Raw genomic sequence first — 18,492 nt, forward strand, 5'->3', positions numbered from 1 at the left:
GTATTTTTGTTCTCTTTTGAGAGGGATTGTTTTCTCTTGAATGCCTTTGTGGATTTTGCCCTGGTTGGCTGATTTCATGTAGTTACAGCAGTTATAGAAGTGGGTCTAAAGGAGGAAGGACGAAAGGACAGTGGCTTTGCTGACTAGTCCAAGGAGGGAGTTCCATGCATATAGGGCAGTAGGCAAGAAAACATGGAGACAGGTTCAGTGTTGCTTTCACATAGATAATTGATTGTTCAAGTCGTGTGTGTAAGCTGCTTGGTAAAACTGTGGCCAGATAAAATTATTTTGTTCAGGATAAGATTGCTATGATTAACAATTGCAAGAAGGTGCCCTGCTTAAATTCTTAGTTCACTTTATAATCTTAGTTATAAAAGTATCATCCCACGTCTACTGTGTGTTGACAACTTCAAACATCTGTAAAGAAACAAGAAAAAGGGGTGTTTGTTTATCCACAGGACATGTTCTTATAGAGATTTCAAGCACAAACAAGATACTTAATGACAGCCTAGAGGAAAGTGTAAGTATTTTTTTACTCTAACCTTTTTGAAATAAAAAAACAGTTTTACTTTAATTTTAAATAACCCTATTATCACTTGCTTACTTTTAAAGTTCAAAAAATTTCATAAAGAGATTATATCTGAACTGGAGAAGAAAACAGAACTGGATGTAAAATATATGAATGTAAGTACACTGAATTAAATACCAGAAAAGATCATATATTTATTTGCATTGTGTGTAGCCATAGCAACTGTTTGTGTCTTTTTAAAATGATAATTTACAAAAGGAGCATACATAGAATTTGATCTTTAACTACTGAGGGACGTTTTCAACTTCTTTGGTTTATTTTATAAGTTATTTTGTAATGTACAACTATATATTAGAGAATATTATCTACATCCTAAATTTAAAAAAAAAATCTGTAACATTTTTCATTTATTTTAATTGTAAATGAAAAACCTGAGAGTGAATTAACAGTGGAATTTTGTTTTGAACTAGATTCTCCAACATGAAGAAAAATAGTTGATACATTTGTAGCTTTAATGTTAATCATCATAACAATACAGTGGATTTCTTAGCTGCCCGCATAAGTGCTCTGATAGTTGTATTGTTGCATGCACTGCAAGATACTTCAATGCTTTGATTGCAGGCAACTTTAAAGCGATACCAAACAGAACACAGAAGCAAGTTAGATTCATTGGAAAAATCTCAGGCTGAGCTGAAAAAAATCAAAAGGAAAAGTCAAGGTGGAAGAAACGCAATGAAATATGAGAATAAAGAATTTGAGGTTAGTGTACTCACTTCTCTTACTTATTGGCTTTTCTCTTCTATCCAGTTTAGGGAAACTGGTCAACAATAGAAAACTTACAGCTGTTAGTTCAAGTTTTCCTGAATCCACTTTAGTGCAAACTGACCTTGATTGCTAAGCCTGCAATATATTTAGTTATCATATAGCAGGGGTGGGCAAGCATTTTGGCCTGAGGGCCACATTGGGTTTCCGAAACTGTATGGAGGGCCGGTTGGTGCCTCCCCAAACAGCCAGGCCCGACCCCCACCCCCTATCCAACCCCCCCTGCTTCTCGCCCCCTGACGGCCCCCCCCCCGGGACTCCTGCCCCATCCAACCCCCACTGTTCCCTGACCGCCCCCAGAACCCCCGCCCGTGACTGCCCCCTGTCGCCCCATCCAACAACTCCTCTCCTTCCTGACTGCCCCACCGGGACCCCTGCCCCCATTCAACCCCCCTGTTGCCCACTCTCTGACCGTCCCAACCCCTATCCACACCCCCACCCCCTGACCACCACCCCAAACTCCCCTGCCCTCTATTCAACCCCCCACCGCTCCCTGCCCCCTTACTGCACTTCCTGGAGCACCGGTGGCTGGCGGCGCTCCAGCCCGGCACTCCACCGCACAGCACAGAGCACCAGGTCAGGCCGAGGCTCTGCAGCTGCACTGCCCGGCAAGAGCTCGCCGCCCCGCCGCCCAGAGCATTGCGCCGGCGGCACAGTGAACTGAGGCTGTGGGGGAGGGAGGAACAGCAGGGGAGGGACCGGCGACTAACCTCCCTGGCCAGGAGCTATGGGGCTAGGCAGGAGGGTCCCGTGGGCCGGATGTGGCCCATAGACCGTAGTTTGCCCACCTCTGTCATATAGAATAATTCCTATATTAGTTATTTGGCAGCAGTTAGACAGAAGAACTTCAAAGCAGTGATTGTTGCTTTTGATTTTTCCCAAGTTATTTTGGGTTAAGGAGATTACTAGCATATGTAATAAAAAAAAATGACATTGAGGTTTATGGTCCAATCCTATACTCCTTACATGGAGTCCCACTGATTGCATTACGCTTTTGTAGAATCAAGCCCTGGATTTTGTTTTTAACGTAGCAGCTTCTGTTTTTGTACTAGCAATTAATTATGGGTTGTAGTAATGGCATTTGGATTTCTGACTACTGGATTTATAATCAGCCTCAAATAGTAGGACATCTGAATACTATTACCTGTAGCCACAATTAATTGTGACTTATTATGTATTCCAGTACATACAAGGGTGAATTCTTCACTCTGCCAAAGCAAGTTCAGACACAGTGAGGGGCTGGGTGGGTGGGTGCGGGGAGGGTTGACAGAGGGCCAGTCACAGCTCCCTGATTCTGTTCCAGAAGCTGTGAAAGGCGACAGGATGGATCACTTGGTGATCACCTGTTCATTCCCTCTGGGGCATCTGGCATTGACCACTGTCGAAAGACAGGATACTGGGCTAAATGGACCGTTGATCTGATCCAGAATGGCCGTTCTTCTGTTTTGCCTGGCCTTGGCATAACATAAAGCTGCAGGGGGACAGCTTTAAGTGATGCTGTTGGCAGAAGACCATCTACCAGCAGAAAATCAGGACTAGTGGCGCCTCACTTCATCGCACACCCCTCCCCTTCCTTCCACTGACAAACTCCCTCTCTGCCATTCTATCTCCAACCCCCACCCCCTTTACACAAATTCCAATGGAGCAGGTGGTGTCAGCAAGTGGCAGAGTAGGTGCAGGAGGTTCCAGTATGCTACTGGGGGACATCGTGCTGCCATCTTCGAGGGGAGATGTAAAACTTAGGACTGACTATTTGTGTTCATTAAAGATCACCTGGTAATCTTTGTAAAAGATAAACTTTGTAACTCCTTTGTGTACCAAAACAGTTGCCTGTAGTAACAGTAGTGGGTGAAGTTAGACCTGTGTGTAGTTGATCTATCAGTTGGAGTTTTTGAAGTGCTTTGGAAACCTTTATTCTGAAAGGTGTTACGCTAAACATAATATATTATCACTTAGTAGTACCTGTCCTAGGATCCTATAAAAAGCCTTGCCATTTTGATGCAAAATAAAAAATAGTAACATTGTTAAAGTAAACACGTAGATTGTGCTGTTGCTTCAAATAATGGTACAAATTTTAATGTAAATGTTTTGTATGTAAAAGATATACACAAATACTTGTTTATTTGCAGTTTTCTTTGCACTTACTTCAGTCTTCATTTCATGTTACTTATTCTTTTAATTTTTTTCTTTATCTCCTATTTTCAATGTTTTTTCTTTATAAAATAGTTGAAATTTTAGCCAAGTATATTGAACATAATGTTTAGCTACAGCTTCTAGTTATTTGTACAATAACCTACATTCAGTAGAGGAAGGATTGTCTTGTGGTTAAGGTACTAGACTGGGATTCAGAAGATCAAAGTTTAATTCCCGCCTCCAACATAGACTTCCTTGATTACCTTGGTGAGGTCTCAATCTGTCTGTGACTCAGTTCCCCAGCCATAAATTGAGGTAGTGATAGTTCCATACTTCACAGTGGTTTTATGAGGATAAGTTTGTTAATATTTGTGAATCACTGATGGACTATATTGATGGGAGCCCAAAGACAGGACCTGTGGGATTTAAAAAAAAAAAAAAAAAGTCAGATAATAGATAACATCTGAAGTTTAAAAAAAAATACACAAATTGATTTGTTCTGCTCACTTTCTGCTACTCTGAAGTAATCTTATGACCTATTTCAGTTCTGTGTAGAGGCTAGAAGTTCTTTCCCTTTGCTACTGCACTGTATGGATTTTGGTTTTTTTGCCTTCTAATACGTGGAGGATTACTGGCAAACAGTCAATTTTGTCTACTTTGGTGGGCATACTAAGGATAAATAATTATCTGAAATGTAAAAGATGTTTAAAGCAAAAGTTTCATGTTCCTTTACATACAGGAATTTAGGTTACTAGATTTCTTAAAATAATCCCACAAAGGAACAAGATATGCTTAGATAAGTAGAGTTGTGTAAGAAAAGTCAAGCTCATGAGTAGCCTATGCATAATTCATTATTAATTTATTAATTATTATTATTTAGTATTTGAAAACTGTGAGTTCTCGACAGAGTGATATTCAAAGATTTATTGCTGAAGGTTGCAGAGAAGCTCTACTTGAAGAAAAAAGAAGATTCTGTTTTCTGGTTGACAAGCACTGCAGTTTAACTCAGCACATGCACTTCTATCATAAACAGGTCAGTGTGGTTGGAAATCTAGGTAGCATGAATGCAAACAGTCATAGGGCCTAATCAGATGAGGTAAAACTCATAGAGCATAATGAGGTGAGACAAAACTCATTTCCTTAGTGTATGATGAGGTCCATAAATGATAAAGATAATATAAAATACATTATGTAGCTCATGAAAATTTTATTTATTTAATAGAAAAATGTTTTCAATGTAGTATTTTCGGTTAGTAATCCATTACCTCTTGTTGTAATAAATTATGACCAGAAACCAAATATTATTGAAAGATCTATGGATTGACAGAATAAATATTCCAATATCTCAGTCTTGAAGTAGGGCAGTTATTTCTATCACATAGCATTACTTTAAATTTGTATCTAAAGACTCCCTAACAAGAGTATTTATATTAGGCTAAGAGGCTATTTATATTAGGCTGAGACACGTACAACCCCATATACTTCAAATGAGTTTGCACTAATGTAATTAAAGGCAGAATGTGCCCCTTTACAATTCAAACGTTTTAACCAAAAAAGACATACATATTATGTAACTTTTTTTATTGGTTACAGTGTGCAGATTTACTTAACTCCAAGTTGCCTGGATGGCAGGAAATGTGTAGTGATGCCACAAAAGTGCCAGAAAAAGTTATGAATATGATAGAAGATATGAAGACGCCTGGTTCCACTCCAATCTCAGGAACTCCACAACCTTCACCAGTGACAGAGAGAAATAGTATGGTATGCATTGGTTACAAGTTCTCAAGGTTGGATTGATTTCCCTGATCTCTTCATGTACAAAAATATTTGGACTCAAAAGCCATAACAAACAACCAGAATTATGATTCTGGAATGAGTTACAAATTGGAACCTCAGTCCAGTAAATAGATGCATCAGGTAGATTCTTGTATCTTCACAAAGCCCCATTGACTCCAGTGAATTCTGGGTTGCCAGGAAAAAGAAGCCATAGGCTCTCATGTTCAGACCCCTATTTGTGGGGAAAATAATTTTTGGAAACACTTGAGTTCTCAACTAAATTGGTAGCATACAACGGTCATAATATACTTGGAACAGAGGACACCTATGTGTACTATAATTTACTTTGAGAGTATTTTTTCTGAATTAAAAAGAAACCTAAGTTTCTATTTTCAAATGATTGAAAAGATAATGGTGATTATATATCTGATGAAATATATAGCAACCAGAATGTAACTGAATGGAATACTTACGTTAGAAACTAGGCCCCAGTCCTGCAACTGGTTCTGTGGGGGAAGGTCCTTGCACCCATGTGGGTCCAGTGGTAGAGGACTCTTTCAAATTTATTTTTTTCCAATCAAAGAAGTTGGGCAGCTAAGGACCTTCCAAAATTTGAAGCTTGTATAATTTAAGAATATTTGGCTATTACCTTTTAGAATTCAGTGCTGCAAGTAATCTAAGAGGTCCTTGTCATTTTGTTACTATGATAACATTATCTTAATAAAACTTTGTGTCTGTAGGTTGGAAGAGTGCCCCCTGCTCCTACAGTTAGAGCATTTACTAGTCCTTTAGTTGACATGTTTAACGATCCACCAGCAGTTCCAAAGGTTCCTTCGGAAAGATTAAGTAATTCAGCAGGTGAGTTTTTACTTGTTGAAATGTTATTTTAATATAGAAAATGGGCTTCACTTTTGTTTTGCTACTGATATACAATAAATACAAATGACATACTGTGCTATCTAGCAAAAATTAGTGTTGCTGTCTTGCTGTCCAAAGTAGTCACTATACGATATATCTTTGGAGTTCCAGCAGGAAAATCCTAGGGGAAGGAAAAATTGTCTTTCCAAAATTTTAGTGATATTCTTGGTAAAAAGATATTGCAGTAGGTAGCTGTCTAATAAGAAAAATTAAAATACTGAAGGGGGAAGAATGTTTTGTGGTAAAAGCACAAGTCAAGAGATCTAGATTCTGTTGTACTCTCTAGAGCCATGTACAGATACAAAATTTGTATCCACATCCGATCCATGATCCACAAACATGGTCTGGATACAGATATCTGCAGATATAAAGTGGATATCCGCAGATTTGTAGGGCTCTATCAATCTCTGCCAATTACTTCCTGATTTATTGTGATCAAGACTCAAAGTGGGATTTTCAAAAGCACTTAATGTTTCACTTCAGTGGGAGTAGATTTAGGCTAACAGAGTCTTTGGAAATCCCACCTTTAACCTTCCTTTGCCTTAACTTCCCCAACTATAAAATGGTGAAAAATAGTAGTGCAGTGCTGTAAAACTCTTGAGATTCTCTGATGAAAGTGTTTTAATATCATCCTCATGAACTACAGTATTTGGTCAGTCACATGACTGTCACTTTGCATTTTTGGCATATTGATGTGCCATTTTGTAAAGCCAAATGAAAATGGCTAGCATTCTAATTTAGCTTGTTCTCTCTTAATCTGAGTGATTATTTCAGTGCATCCAAGTAGTAAAAATGAACAAATATTGCATTGTTTAAAAAGGGTTCCAAAAGTAGTTTTGAAAAACAAGTGTGAGGGGAAAATGGGTCTACTATTTCATTGTTTCTCACTGCTCAAATGGAAAGTCCCATTAAGATTTGGGAAATCCCATCAAGATTAGGGTATGTTGTAGTGGTGTTAAAACATTACCTCCAGATTATATTCTGCTTGTTAGAAAAAAACCTAGGGCAAGAGCTTAAGTTAAGGAATGCACAAAATTCTCCAAGATAATCAAAATAATGCTTGGCTCTTCTGCTTTGGTCAAACACACACAAACCATTTACTATGTATGGTAGTTATGTCATTGACAAAGATTTGAGACATCCCTGTCATCACATTAATGGCCTGATTTTTCAGTGGTGTCAAACACCTGCAACTTTCACTGACTTCAACTGAAGCTGAGTTCTTGTTACATCTGAAAAGTCAGATTTTATAGGCCTTTAATTTCTGAACACAGTTAAAATCTTCTGGAACCGGAAATGATAGCATGTAAGGTTTCTTATCAATGTATACTTTAGCTACATCCAGTCACTAGAGGAAACCAGTCATGGTCATTATATTCTGTACATGTTTTACATTTACTAATTTAGAGTTATTGCACTAGCCATAGTATTTCCTATACTTAGCAGAAGGAATATTGTGGTAATGTTAATTATTTGCAAATGGCAGTTGTGAAGATTTTACTGTAACAGGACAATAGACAGTTTGGAAGTGCTGTTTGGTGGAAATTTTGGTGCTGCTGCTTTTCTCTTTTTAGGTACCTGTTTCACTCGGTTACCCTGTGGTTATTGTTATATTGATTTTTTTAACAGATAATTCAGACGATGCCAGTTTATCACATTCAACTTCTGTTGCCACAGGACTGAACATAATGAAAAGGCAGAAAGTAAAAACTATCTTTCCGCATACTGCTGGAACTAACAAGACATTACTTAGCTTTGCACAGGGAGATGTCATCACACTTCTTATAGCTGAAGAAAAGGATGGATGGCTTTATGGGGAACATGACTTTACTAAAGTGTAAGTCAGTCAATGTATTACCTGATTCCAGCATTAGAGGGACACATGCATTTTATTCTATTTTGTCTATTTAAATTGTCAAGTCGTTTTTTGCTTCCCTGCTCACTGTCATTGATTGGGAATTCTGAGAGAAGTGTTCAGCAACCAGGAAAGTGTTACTGTGGAGGCAAATTTGTCATACAAAAAGTAGTATATATACAAAATCCCCTGAAAACAATATCACCAAAAGCCACACATAAAAGCTAAGTCTTCATCCAGCCTTGTTGAGCCTGCTCTTCCATACAGTGCTATCAATTTAAAAGTATAAATACTCAAGTAAATATATCAGGTTGTCCATTTTTTCCCTTTTTACAGGAAAGGATGGTTTCCATCATCATACACAAAGCTACTAGAAGAACCAAGTGATGAAACAGTACATGTTCCAGTGCGAAGGTAATATTATGGGGTTTGTTGAACTGCTTAAAGATCTTTAAACTTTACAGAAACTCTTTGTCCTAGTGATGCACACAGCCAGTTACCTAGTCCTGCTCTGTTCCCAGAGGTGGAAGGGTGGGTGCTGCTTGTCGGCGACTGATGAAAGAGAGAGAAATCCTTCCAGAATGCACTCGGTGTAAATCCTCCTGTCTTCCCCACTCTCTCCTCCCTGGTGCACATGATGGGTTGGTCTACTCTGGTCACTTCCTGTTCTCCCCCTGGGCTCCACTCAGTTAAATCCATCCCCCTTTCTCCTCTCTCATAATCCAAATGCAGTAGGAACCATTAAATGAGTCTCTCCTGCTTTTTTCTGCTGGCTAGACAAAGACCCACCACATTCTGTTGAGGTGTTCAGTTTCTAATAAACTTTTTTTCTTCTTAAATTAATTTCTCCTAGAGTTTTATTGTTCAGTAATATGATCTATACTATACATATTTTCGAACATTATATGTTCTTTCTCATATGCCTTGATTACACACCATCTTCTTTCACCAAAGACCCATATCTATTAAAACACTTTAAGCGCAAGTAGTCCCACCGAAGTTAATGGAACGACTCGTGTATTAAAAACTAGGCACATGTTTTTATGTTCTTTGCTGGACTGGGGTCCAAACCAGTATCAGTTGTTGTTTTAATTAAGCTATTATGTGCTTTTTTTTCCCTTTTAGCGCTGCACCAATCAGAAGTATCAGTTCTATAAATATAGCAGAGAAAGGTGGTGTTGTACTCCCCCCACCAGATTATCTGGGATCATTGCAAAGAGGCACAACTTCAGATATGAGAGTAGATTCTTCCAAAGGTACTACTGTGGCCAGACCAGAAAGCACAACTCCTGTGAGTAAAATGGCACTACATTTAATCAATTATATGGGTCCAACTGTTCTTTTCCATCCTTATCATTTGTCTGGCCATCTGACTGAACTCCTCAGAGGCTCAGTGTACTGTTTACTCTTGTTCACTCTTGAACACCATGTATACATGTGCCTCATCAGCCAGCAAACCTTTTTTGTCCGGGCATGGTGTAGCAAGCACTCCTCCTTTAGCACCCCCTGCTGACAGCCATTGCAGTCCCATGGTGGGGTACTTCTTGCAACTCAGCCCTCCAGCCAGATCACAGACATTTCCACGCCTTATGGGATAAACCAATAGTCCAACAAGTAATAGTCCATCAGCCTTACACTGGGCCTTCAGTCCAACTCTGGACTCACTAGCCCTGACCACTGGTATCCAGAAGTTTCAGTAGTCCTGACCTGTGCACCTTCTTCAGTAGGCTAGTAGTGGGGACAACAGTCCCACTCCCTCCCTCCCTCCTTCTCCCCTGGGTTCCAGTCCTGTGCCTTTTAATAAACAGTCACAGCCTGACTACACAGACCCCTTGCTCCATCCCTAGACCACTTCCTACCCTCTTCCCCTGTTGAGAGCCTTTGCCATAGCTTCTTCCCAGGATTAAAGTGTATCAGCTTCTCCCTCTCCAAATCTCTTCCACAGGCTCACTGCAGAGCTTGTTAGAACTGTCTGTCATCCAACTGGTTCTGTTGCAGGAGAGTTTGCTCTACCCCCCTGACAGGGCAATCCCTATCCCAGCAGGAGTCTTCCTGCTCCCCGCAGGCCTCTTCACCAGTACCAAGAATCCTGGGCAGACTTCCTTCCTTTCACTTTCCTTCCAAAGAGCCTTGGACTCCCAGCAGCAGCTCTACCTTCCTTCACGGAGGCTCTGTCTGTCAGCAGTCCCACTCACCTCCCTGACTCCAGCCAGGCTTCTCTTGTTGAGAAAGCCAGAGATCTGCCAGGTTCAGCTTTTTTAATTTCCCCCCACCCCACACGCACACTGCAGGTGTAGCCGGGTGAGGCTGATTGAGCCCACAGCTTACATTAACAACATCTGCCCCCATCACACACCCCTGGTGTCAAAGTCTCAGCAATTGCTCTCAACAAATTTTTTTTTTTTTTTTTTTTTTTGCCAAACTGTCCCCACTGTAAGAATTATTTTTCCTGAAGTCTAATTTAAACCTTTTCCTTTGGAAGCTCAGGCTACTACTTATTAAACTACCTTTAACCACCTGAAGTAATTTTTACTTTTCACTGTTGTTATACAATACATCCTCTAATCTACATTTACAAGTTCATCTACTTTTCTCTAAAACAGACATACCCAGTTTCTCTTTGTCATGCATCCCTGTCATTTTATCAAATTGGTTACTCTTTATTTAGATTGTTGCTAATACAAAATAAGCATTTAATGTAAACAATTCTGTGTTGTTATTTCAGTTCAGAAAGTGGAGATGCTTCTTAGCATGTGTAAAAAGGATAGATAGATTAGACAGACAGACAGACCCATTGTTTTTAATACATTCAAAAAATAACAATGTAATAAACGTTAAAAACTGACATCTTATTTTAATTGCTAATCAATAGCAGACAGGCCTAAAAATAACAATGCCAAAGTTAATGTGTGTCCTTGGAGGCCTGATCCAATGGCCACTGAAGTCAGTTGGAGGCTTTCTATTTAGTTCTGTTGACACTGGATCAAGCCTTTTTAGGAAACACCACTTTTTTTCCATTTCAGTCCTTGTCTTTCAGCTAACGTTAAGAAGGGAGAGGAATTGTTTAGGCGCATACCTAGGAATAATATGATGATTTTTTGGAAGTGAAATTGAGGCTGAATGTTGAAAAAACTTCCCAGCACTGGAAGATATTAAACACTTGAATAAAATCTCAAGGAAGGTGATGGAAAACTCATCACTTACGCCATTTTAAAATTATAATAGTCCAAGCAATTGAGAGTAATGAGCCACATTCTGCCTTCAGAAAGATCTGTGCAACCCCATATAAGTAAATGGTATTGGGTGGGTATAACTGACAGCAGAATATAGCTCATAGTCTATAAAATAATGCTACACTGGCCAGGGGGAGTATTTAGACACACACATTAAGTCCCATACCCTGCAAACACGCACGACTGAATGGACTGCATTTTTTACCTATTCATTTGTAAGCCTGGTAGTTTAGCCATTAAATCTGAATACAAACGATGCATGCTGATTGCTGTATACCTAACTCTGATAAATGATTTTGCGCAGATTGTTTCCAAAATTCCTGAAACAGAATACATGCTTTGGGGAGAAAAAATCTGCTTTAATATAACAGTCCATAAGGCAGTAGTTGAAACTCTGCTAAAACTGAGATGCTGTACCACAGTAAGATGCCAGACTTGATAAGTGTATAATTCCAGAGTGAGTTTCTTTAAATTCCATATTGCATACCATTCTGTCACAAATGACTAACTAAACAGAATTCACATGTAGTTACTGCACCAGAAATAAACAAAAAACTAGTAGGACTGAATTAAATATTTTATAACTATTGTAAATTTAATTAGCACTTTAGGTGTCATGTTTGTGCTTGCTAAGTGATCTGTTGGCATATATAGTAGTAATGAGAATGCCCTTGTAAATCTCATACTGTGGCAATGTGAAATATGGAAGTCTCAGAACATCCTGCTGGGAAAGTGAAAAGCAGAAACTGAAAGTTTGTTACATCTTTTTGATTAATATTAAAATATTCAGTTAGTGATCAATAATATGTACATGATAGTACTTGAGAGCGGTGACTTTCAGGTGGCATCAGAAAACTATAATCTTTATCAAAGAGGTCTCTCTCTCTCTCCTTTTTTAATTAATCTGTTAATATAATTAGATATGTGCAAGTCCTTAGATATAATGGTGGTAGGCACCTTTTTAGATTGGACAAAATAGATTAGCCTATATATTTGTGTCTGCATATATATATTTGTGGTTCTCTGTCCACGTGTATCTCAAAAAGTGGAGAATGAGCAATATTTCTGGAGATTTATGAACTAGTAAATGCTAGTTTTAATAATGATTTAATAAACACTAAGTAAATGTTATAGTGTTATTTTGAAGATATGAACTCAGGCAAAAAGATTTAAATAAAACACGTTAACCAGTTATAAATACAAGTTATGATGACGTATCTGAAAGTTGGGTTATTTCCTTTAAAAATAAAATAAAGGAGGGAGCATTTACATATGAAATAATGAAGTTTGACAAGCCCAGAAGGGGAAAAATTTATCTGAATTCTCCTTGAGGAAGAAACAATATTTCTTTGAAGAATTAATTGTCATAACATGCTAATCCAAATTTTGATAATTTTTTTTTTAAATAAAACACATGACCTACAGTATATGACTGATTCCTTTAAAGAATCTAAAGATTTGCCAGAAGTTCAGCTAGCTAGGTCTCCTGGAAATGTCCTCTCTTACTGCATATAGTTTCCAATGCAGTGAGCTTCCCTTTGATGTCTTGCTTTGGAGTTCCACAAGAATATCCATACATGCACAAGAAGAATTACTTGTAGTGACAAGCCAAAATATATATCACTTGCAGATGCAGAAACTCAAAGATTTACTACCAAATGAGAATGTTTGATAAATAATTCAATACTTCCCATGAAAAGTAAATGTCTGACTCTTGCAAAGGCTATGCTATGAGCTGGGGAGTGATTCCCCCGGTTGCGTATGCATTCTTGCGCTAGCTCTCAGCGAGATAGCAGTATAGTCACGGCAGCAACAGCGGAGTCTTTGGTCTAAAATAGTGCTTTTTTTTGAGAGTATGGATTTTTTTTTTAATTGCTGTTAAAGGGCTAACTGATTATTGCCAGTACATGGTGGCATTTGCTGCTGGTTTTGTTTTTCTGATGTGGTTTGTGTTTTATGTATCAAAGATGCCTAGACCTTGGAATAAGCACCTTTATATGGTATTTATGGATTTATAAAGGGAAAAATTTAAAACAAATGGTGCCTCATTACAGTACACATACTGAAACTGATCTTGACATTAAAATACTGACCTATGATATGCAATTAATAAAAGGGAATTTTAAAGCCTATATATTTAAAATATTTTAAAATGTGATATATATCCACTTGTGCATGACTCTCCTACCTATGTATTTATTGATTTTCAAATGTTAATTTGTTATGTGGGTATAAAATAGGGGACAGATCCTAGTCTATCCACCAGAACTACAACCTTAAATAGAAAACAGTAATTGAACATATTATCTGTTTGCTTATATGTCACTTCTCACAAGGCATTTAAGTGTAATCTTAATGTTTACATTTCAAAAATATTTTCAGACTGGGAAACAGAATTAGTTATTTAAAAAAAAAAATCCAAATATTACTTCTCCTTTCTCCTGGCTTACATGTTCCTTTAGGGCTGAACATTGCTTTTTTGGGGGTGCATGACCATTCCTTCAATGTAGGAGTGATGGTGGTGCTACAGCACCCCCCAGGCTTGAAGTGGTTTCCATCATCTACAGGGTTTAGTTTTCTTCAGTGGCTTTCAGTACTCCCACTATCAATTGTTCCAATGCCACTGCTTCAATGAGCAAAACAACAATTTATACACTTAAGCATGGCTACAGCTCCGAACATTGTACATGTAAATGTTCTTCCAATAGCCATAGTGCATTTGTTGTTAAACTCTGTAGACAGTTATGCTATTTCTTTGTTTGCTTTTGGATTTATTATTAGATGTGGTAAACAGCTGTTGCCAGTGGTGCAAGTAAAATCCATTTCTTACTGGTATGGGGTGGGGTCACCAACTAAGGAGGGCGTGTGACCTCTGCACGTGACCCTCTGTGTGACTCACCGGCCCACCCCCAGCCCAGGGCCCCCATGCTTTCCCCGTCCCCTCCCCATGATCCATCCCATGTTACCTGTCCTCCTGCTGCACTGGGGCAGGGCTCTCCCAGGAACCACAGCGGGGAAAGGAGCAGAACCCCTAACCCCACCCCCTGCCCTTCCACGGAGCTGTCTCTCCATCTGTGTACTACAGGCTCAGCAGCAGCCCCGCCAGAGGATAGTGCTGGGGAGGCGAGGCTGGGGGCGGGCGGTATAGCCGCCGGAGCAGTGCCGGGCTGCCACTGCTGCCCCTCCCAGCGGGGAAAGGAGCAGAACTCCCAGCCCTGTCCCCCAGCCCTCTTCTCCAGCGGGGCTGCTGCTGTGTCTTTCCAATACTCCATACCAGCTATAAACAGCTTGCTGGTACGGTGTACCAGAGCATACCGGCATACTTGCACTGCTGGTTGTTGCTGACCTGCCAGATGTTTTCTTTATTTGGAACAGAAGATGTGACTAGCTGCTATATATTTCAAGGAGGAAAAGTCATTCATAAATTCTATGGCCCATACATACTTGACGCCTTCTTACTAAAAGAGTACATCCAGATTGTTCATTGAGTGCTCTGAGCAAACCATTTTCTAAGCTACGTTTGAAGCCAAACTTCAATAAGTGGTTTTACTTACTTACAATGATAAGTAATTAGTTCTATTGCATAGAACTGTATGACCTCACTACCATGCAGGGTTTCTAGGGTAACTTGCTCCCGTGAGAATAAAACTTCTTACACTCCATAAAATCAATTTCCAAAATAATAAGATTTATATTCTAGCTTTGGGTGAATTTGTAAATCAACTACAGTAGAACCTCAAAATTATGAATTGATCAATCAACACACACCTCATTTGGAACTGGAAATATGCAATCAGGAAGCACCAGAGACCCCAAAAAAAGCAAATATGGTACAGTACTGTGTTAAAAAAAATACTGGGAAAGTTTTGAAAAAAGATTTGACAAAGTATCTAGGAACTTCCAAAATGATGATGTGAACAAAGCATTGACATTATGAAACATTTGCAGTTTTCATTTTTGGATAAAGAATAAATGAGCTTTAACAATTATATAATGTCAGAATTATATATTGGTTCATTTATTCTGTGGCTAACTGGTGAGTCCTACTAGATCAACGTGTCCTTTGACGATAATCACGTTTGCAATAGTTTAAAAGATTTATTAGCCCAGGGGAAGTTGCTAAGCAAGCTGTACAGTGAGTTCTTTGCCATGACAGGGAAGGAGGTGACTTACTGTAGTTCTGTTAAATTATTGCATCAGTAAAGTTGTCTCAGCAGCATTGTGCTGTGTAGTTTTTCATATGGTTAATTTACCTCTGGTGACTTTTAGAGACCATTCATTTTAGGTGATTTTTTTTAAAAAATCACTAAACATAACGATAGTGTCCCCTGTGCTGTCATTGCATGGAAAAACCCAGAGGAAGAGCAAAATCACCTGTAAAATTCTGGTATGTTCCCCTTGGGTAGTTAGAGCTGCATGCTCCCCTCAGAGGAAAAGATGGGTTTATAGCCTCTTAGAAAGGAGAGAGGGGCACTACAAGCAAGCTCTGTAGATACTAAATGTACATAGGGAAAAGTGAGTTCCACAGTTCCTGAGGATGTGATCTTCATCACTTCTGTCTGGGGTGCCCCTAAGGCCTGGCAGCAACATTTCTGCAATGCCCACTTGCTGTCCCCAACCTTTTCTACTCCAGAAGGGATAGAGTTGTAGAGAGAAATCACCGCCACTTACATTAGAAGGGAAGCCAGCTGTGGAGAGTCATGCCTGCTCTATACCCCTTGCCTACTCCAACTCCTTCCCTTAAAAGAACCCACAAAACCTCAGACCAAGTGGAGCTCACACTGAGGAGCTTGCACATATTCAGGGAAAAGGAGAGCACTTACTGCCTGTCCCTCCCACTTCTGTGGCAGTTTTTTTTTTTAAACCCCTTTCCCTGTGAAGCCATAGAAACTGGCTCCATGTAACACCAGGCTGATCTAGAATGTTCCGCAATATTCAGTTAGTGTTCAAATGGAACAATATACAACGGTATGCAATTTATACTGAAGCACAGTTTAACTCATTGAAGTATTTTGACTTACAAAGAGTGGATAGCTTAGTGGCTTAAGTATTGGGGTTTTGCTTCTGTGTTCTTGGTTGAAAGCTGAGGCAATGAAAGTTACTTTCACTTCATGAAAACTCTCACAGACCTTGGGAGGCAAGCCAGTGCTCGCTTACAGACAGCCCCCCAACCTGAAGCAACTACTCACCAGCAACTACACACCACACCACAGAAACACTAACCCAAGAACCAATCCCTGTAACAAACCTGTTGCCTACTCTGTCTCCAAATCTACTCTAGTGACACCATCAGAGGACCCAACCACAAGCCACACCATCAGGGGCTCATTCACCGAACATCTACTAATGTGATATATGCCATCATGTGCCAGCAATGCCCCTCTGCCATGTATATTGTCCAAAACGGACAGTCTCTATGTAAAAAAATAAATGGACACAAATCAGACATCAGGAATGGTAACATACAAAAGCCAGTAGGAGAACACTTCCATCTCCCTTGACATTCTATAACAGATTTAAAAGTAGCCATACTTCAACCAAAACAAAATTCAAAAACAGACTTCAAAGAGAAACTGCAGAGCTACAATTCATTTGCAAATTTAAGACCATTAATTTGGGCTTGAATAGGGACTGGGAGTGGCTAAGTGAGTGAGTAAAACTACACTACAAAACTACAAAAGCAATTTTCCCTCTCTTGGTATTGACACCTCCTATTCAGTTATTGGGAATGGACCACATCCACCCTGACTGAATTGGCCTTGTCAGCACTGGTTCTCCAGTTGTAAGGTAAGTCCCTTCTCTTCATGTGTCAGTATATTTATGCCTGCATCTGTAATTTTCACTGCATGCATCTGAAGAAGTGGGTTTTTTACCCACGAAAGCTTATGCCCAAATAAATCTGTTAGTCTTTAAGGTGCCACCAGACTTCTCATTGTTTTTGTGGATGCAGACTAACACAGCTACCCCTCTGATATTTCACTTCATGGGGCAGAAAGATTCCTTACAGAACGATTACATTTAAAAGGATTAGTATAGCAGTTCAGGTTTTAAAAATACTTCATTTTGATGGGAGGGGAGGCATGGCGTGTTTGTTTCATAACAAGCAACCCATGATTCAGGCTATGATACACCAAGGTATTTAAACACTTCAAGGGTGTGAGCAATCGCATTGACTTCAATGGGACTGCTCATGCACAGAAAGTTAGTTATATGCCTAAGTACCTTGCTGAATTGGGGCCTAAATGAGTATGGATCCCTAAATACCTTTTCACCCATACTGGTGAAATCAGAATCCATACATCTAGATTTAACTATGTTGATACAACTGTTTAAGGTTTTATAGACCCTTGTTTACCAAACCAATTTTCTTTCTAACTGTTGTATACTTAAAAAATTAAACACCTAGAATAGCCATGCAAAGGAAATGCTTAGTGTAAACCAAATGAGGACTGGTTGACAATCCTGTATTCCTATAATTTTATTCAAGTGTGTGTGTATATTCAAATATAAAACAGTAATTTTTCATATTAGTAATGGCAATTTTTCATCATCTTTGAACTGCTTTCGTTCTTCTGTTGACAACTGTTACAAGCAACATGATTGTTTATTCTACAGTATAAATTTATTGAACTGATTTATGCATTGACTTATACAGTTGATTTAGTATAATTTTTCTCCCTAATAGGCAGTATAAAGGGGAACAAGTTTAATGGCCTCAAGAAAACATTGCAGATTTGTGTCTGAAATGTCACCGCTATGATAGCTTTCCTTATCTCAGCTGTAAAACTGACTATTGTAGTAACATTATGGCAGTGCAACACTGCCATCTTTTGGGTAATTATCTGAACTTCACAACTGAATATGGATTTCAGGAGGAAAAGTAATGTACAGTACCAGATAATTTTAGCCATACAGTAATATTTTTGTCTCATATTTAAATGTGACCACGAATAGTAATGAAATGGTAAAGATATGGCTATTCCTTTTTATTGTCTCACACTACTACAGATAGTAGAGAAAGCACAGATCCATGTAAAAATTATATTTTTTTCAGTGCAAAAGTGTAATGGAAGGGTCTGATTTTGAACTCAATCCATTGTAACTCTGCAGTAGCTACACTGAAGTAAATGCAGATAGACTAGCGTGCAACCACTATAAAACAGATCAGAATTGGTGCCCTACTGTTTTTAATTTCAAACCTGCAGTTAAATTGGGTGATGTCTTTA

At 39.0% G+C, this 18,492-nt stretch overlaps 1 protein-coding gene across 3 annotated transcripts in view; it reads left to right on the top strand.

Moving 5' to 3' along the window:
- The window catches only part of BAIAP2L1 (BAR/IMD domain containing adaptor protein 2 like 1), a 69,102-nt gene that overhangs the window by 48,145 nt on the left and 2,465 nt on the right, over nt 1–18,492 (top strand). For 2 of the 3 annotated variants that reach the window (XM_073362129.2, XM_073362130.2), the window contains 9 exons: nt 459–520; nt 613–684; nt 1,151–1,288; nt 4,365–4,517; nt 5,078–5,245; nt 6,001–6,118; nt 7,808–8,015; nt 8,370–8,447; nt 9,159–9,324. In XM_073362129.2, the coding sequence (XP_073218230.1) occupies nt 459–520; nt 613–684; nt 1,151–1,288; nt 4,365–4,517; nt 5,078–5,245; nt 6,001–6,118; nt 7,808–8,015; nt 8,370–8,447; nt 9,159–9,324 (1,163 nt within the window). The remainder of the gene's footprint in view (nt 1–458; nt 521–612; nt 685–1,150; nt 1,289–4,364; nt 4,518–5,077; nt 5,246–6,000; nt 6,119–7,807; nt 8,016–8,369; nt 8,448–9,158; nt 9,325–18,492) is intronic. The other variant, XM_073362131.2, reaches the window with a different exon arrangement.

Source organism: Lepidochelys kempii, chromosome 10 (genome assembly GCF_965140285.1).
Source record: "Lepidochelys kempii isolate rLepKem1 chromosome 10, rLepKem1.hap1, whole genome shotgun sequence".
Classification (NCBI taxonomy): domain Eukaryota; kingdom Metazoa; phylum Chordata; order Testudines; family Cheloniidae; genus Lepidochelys; species Lepidochelys kempii.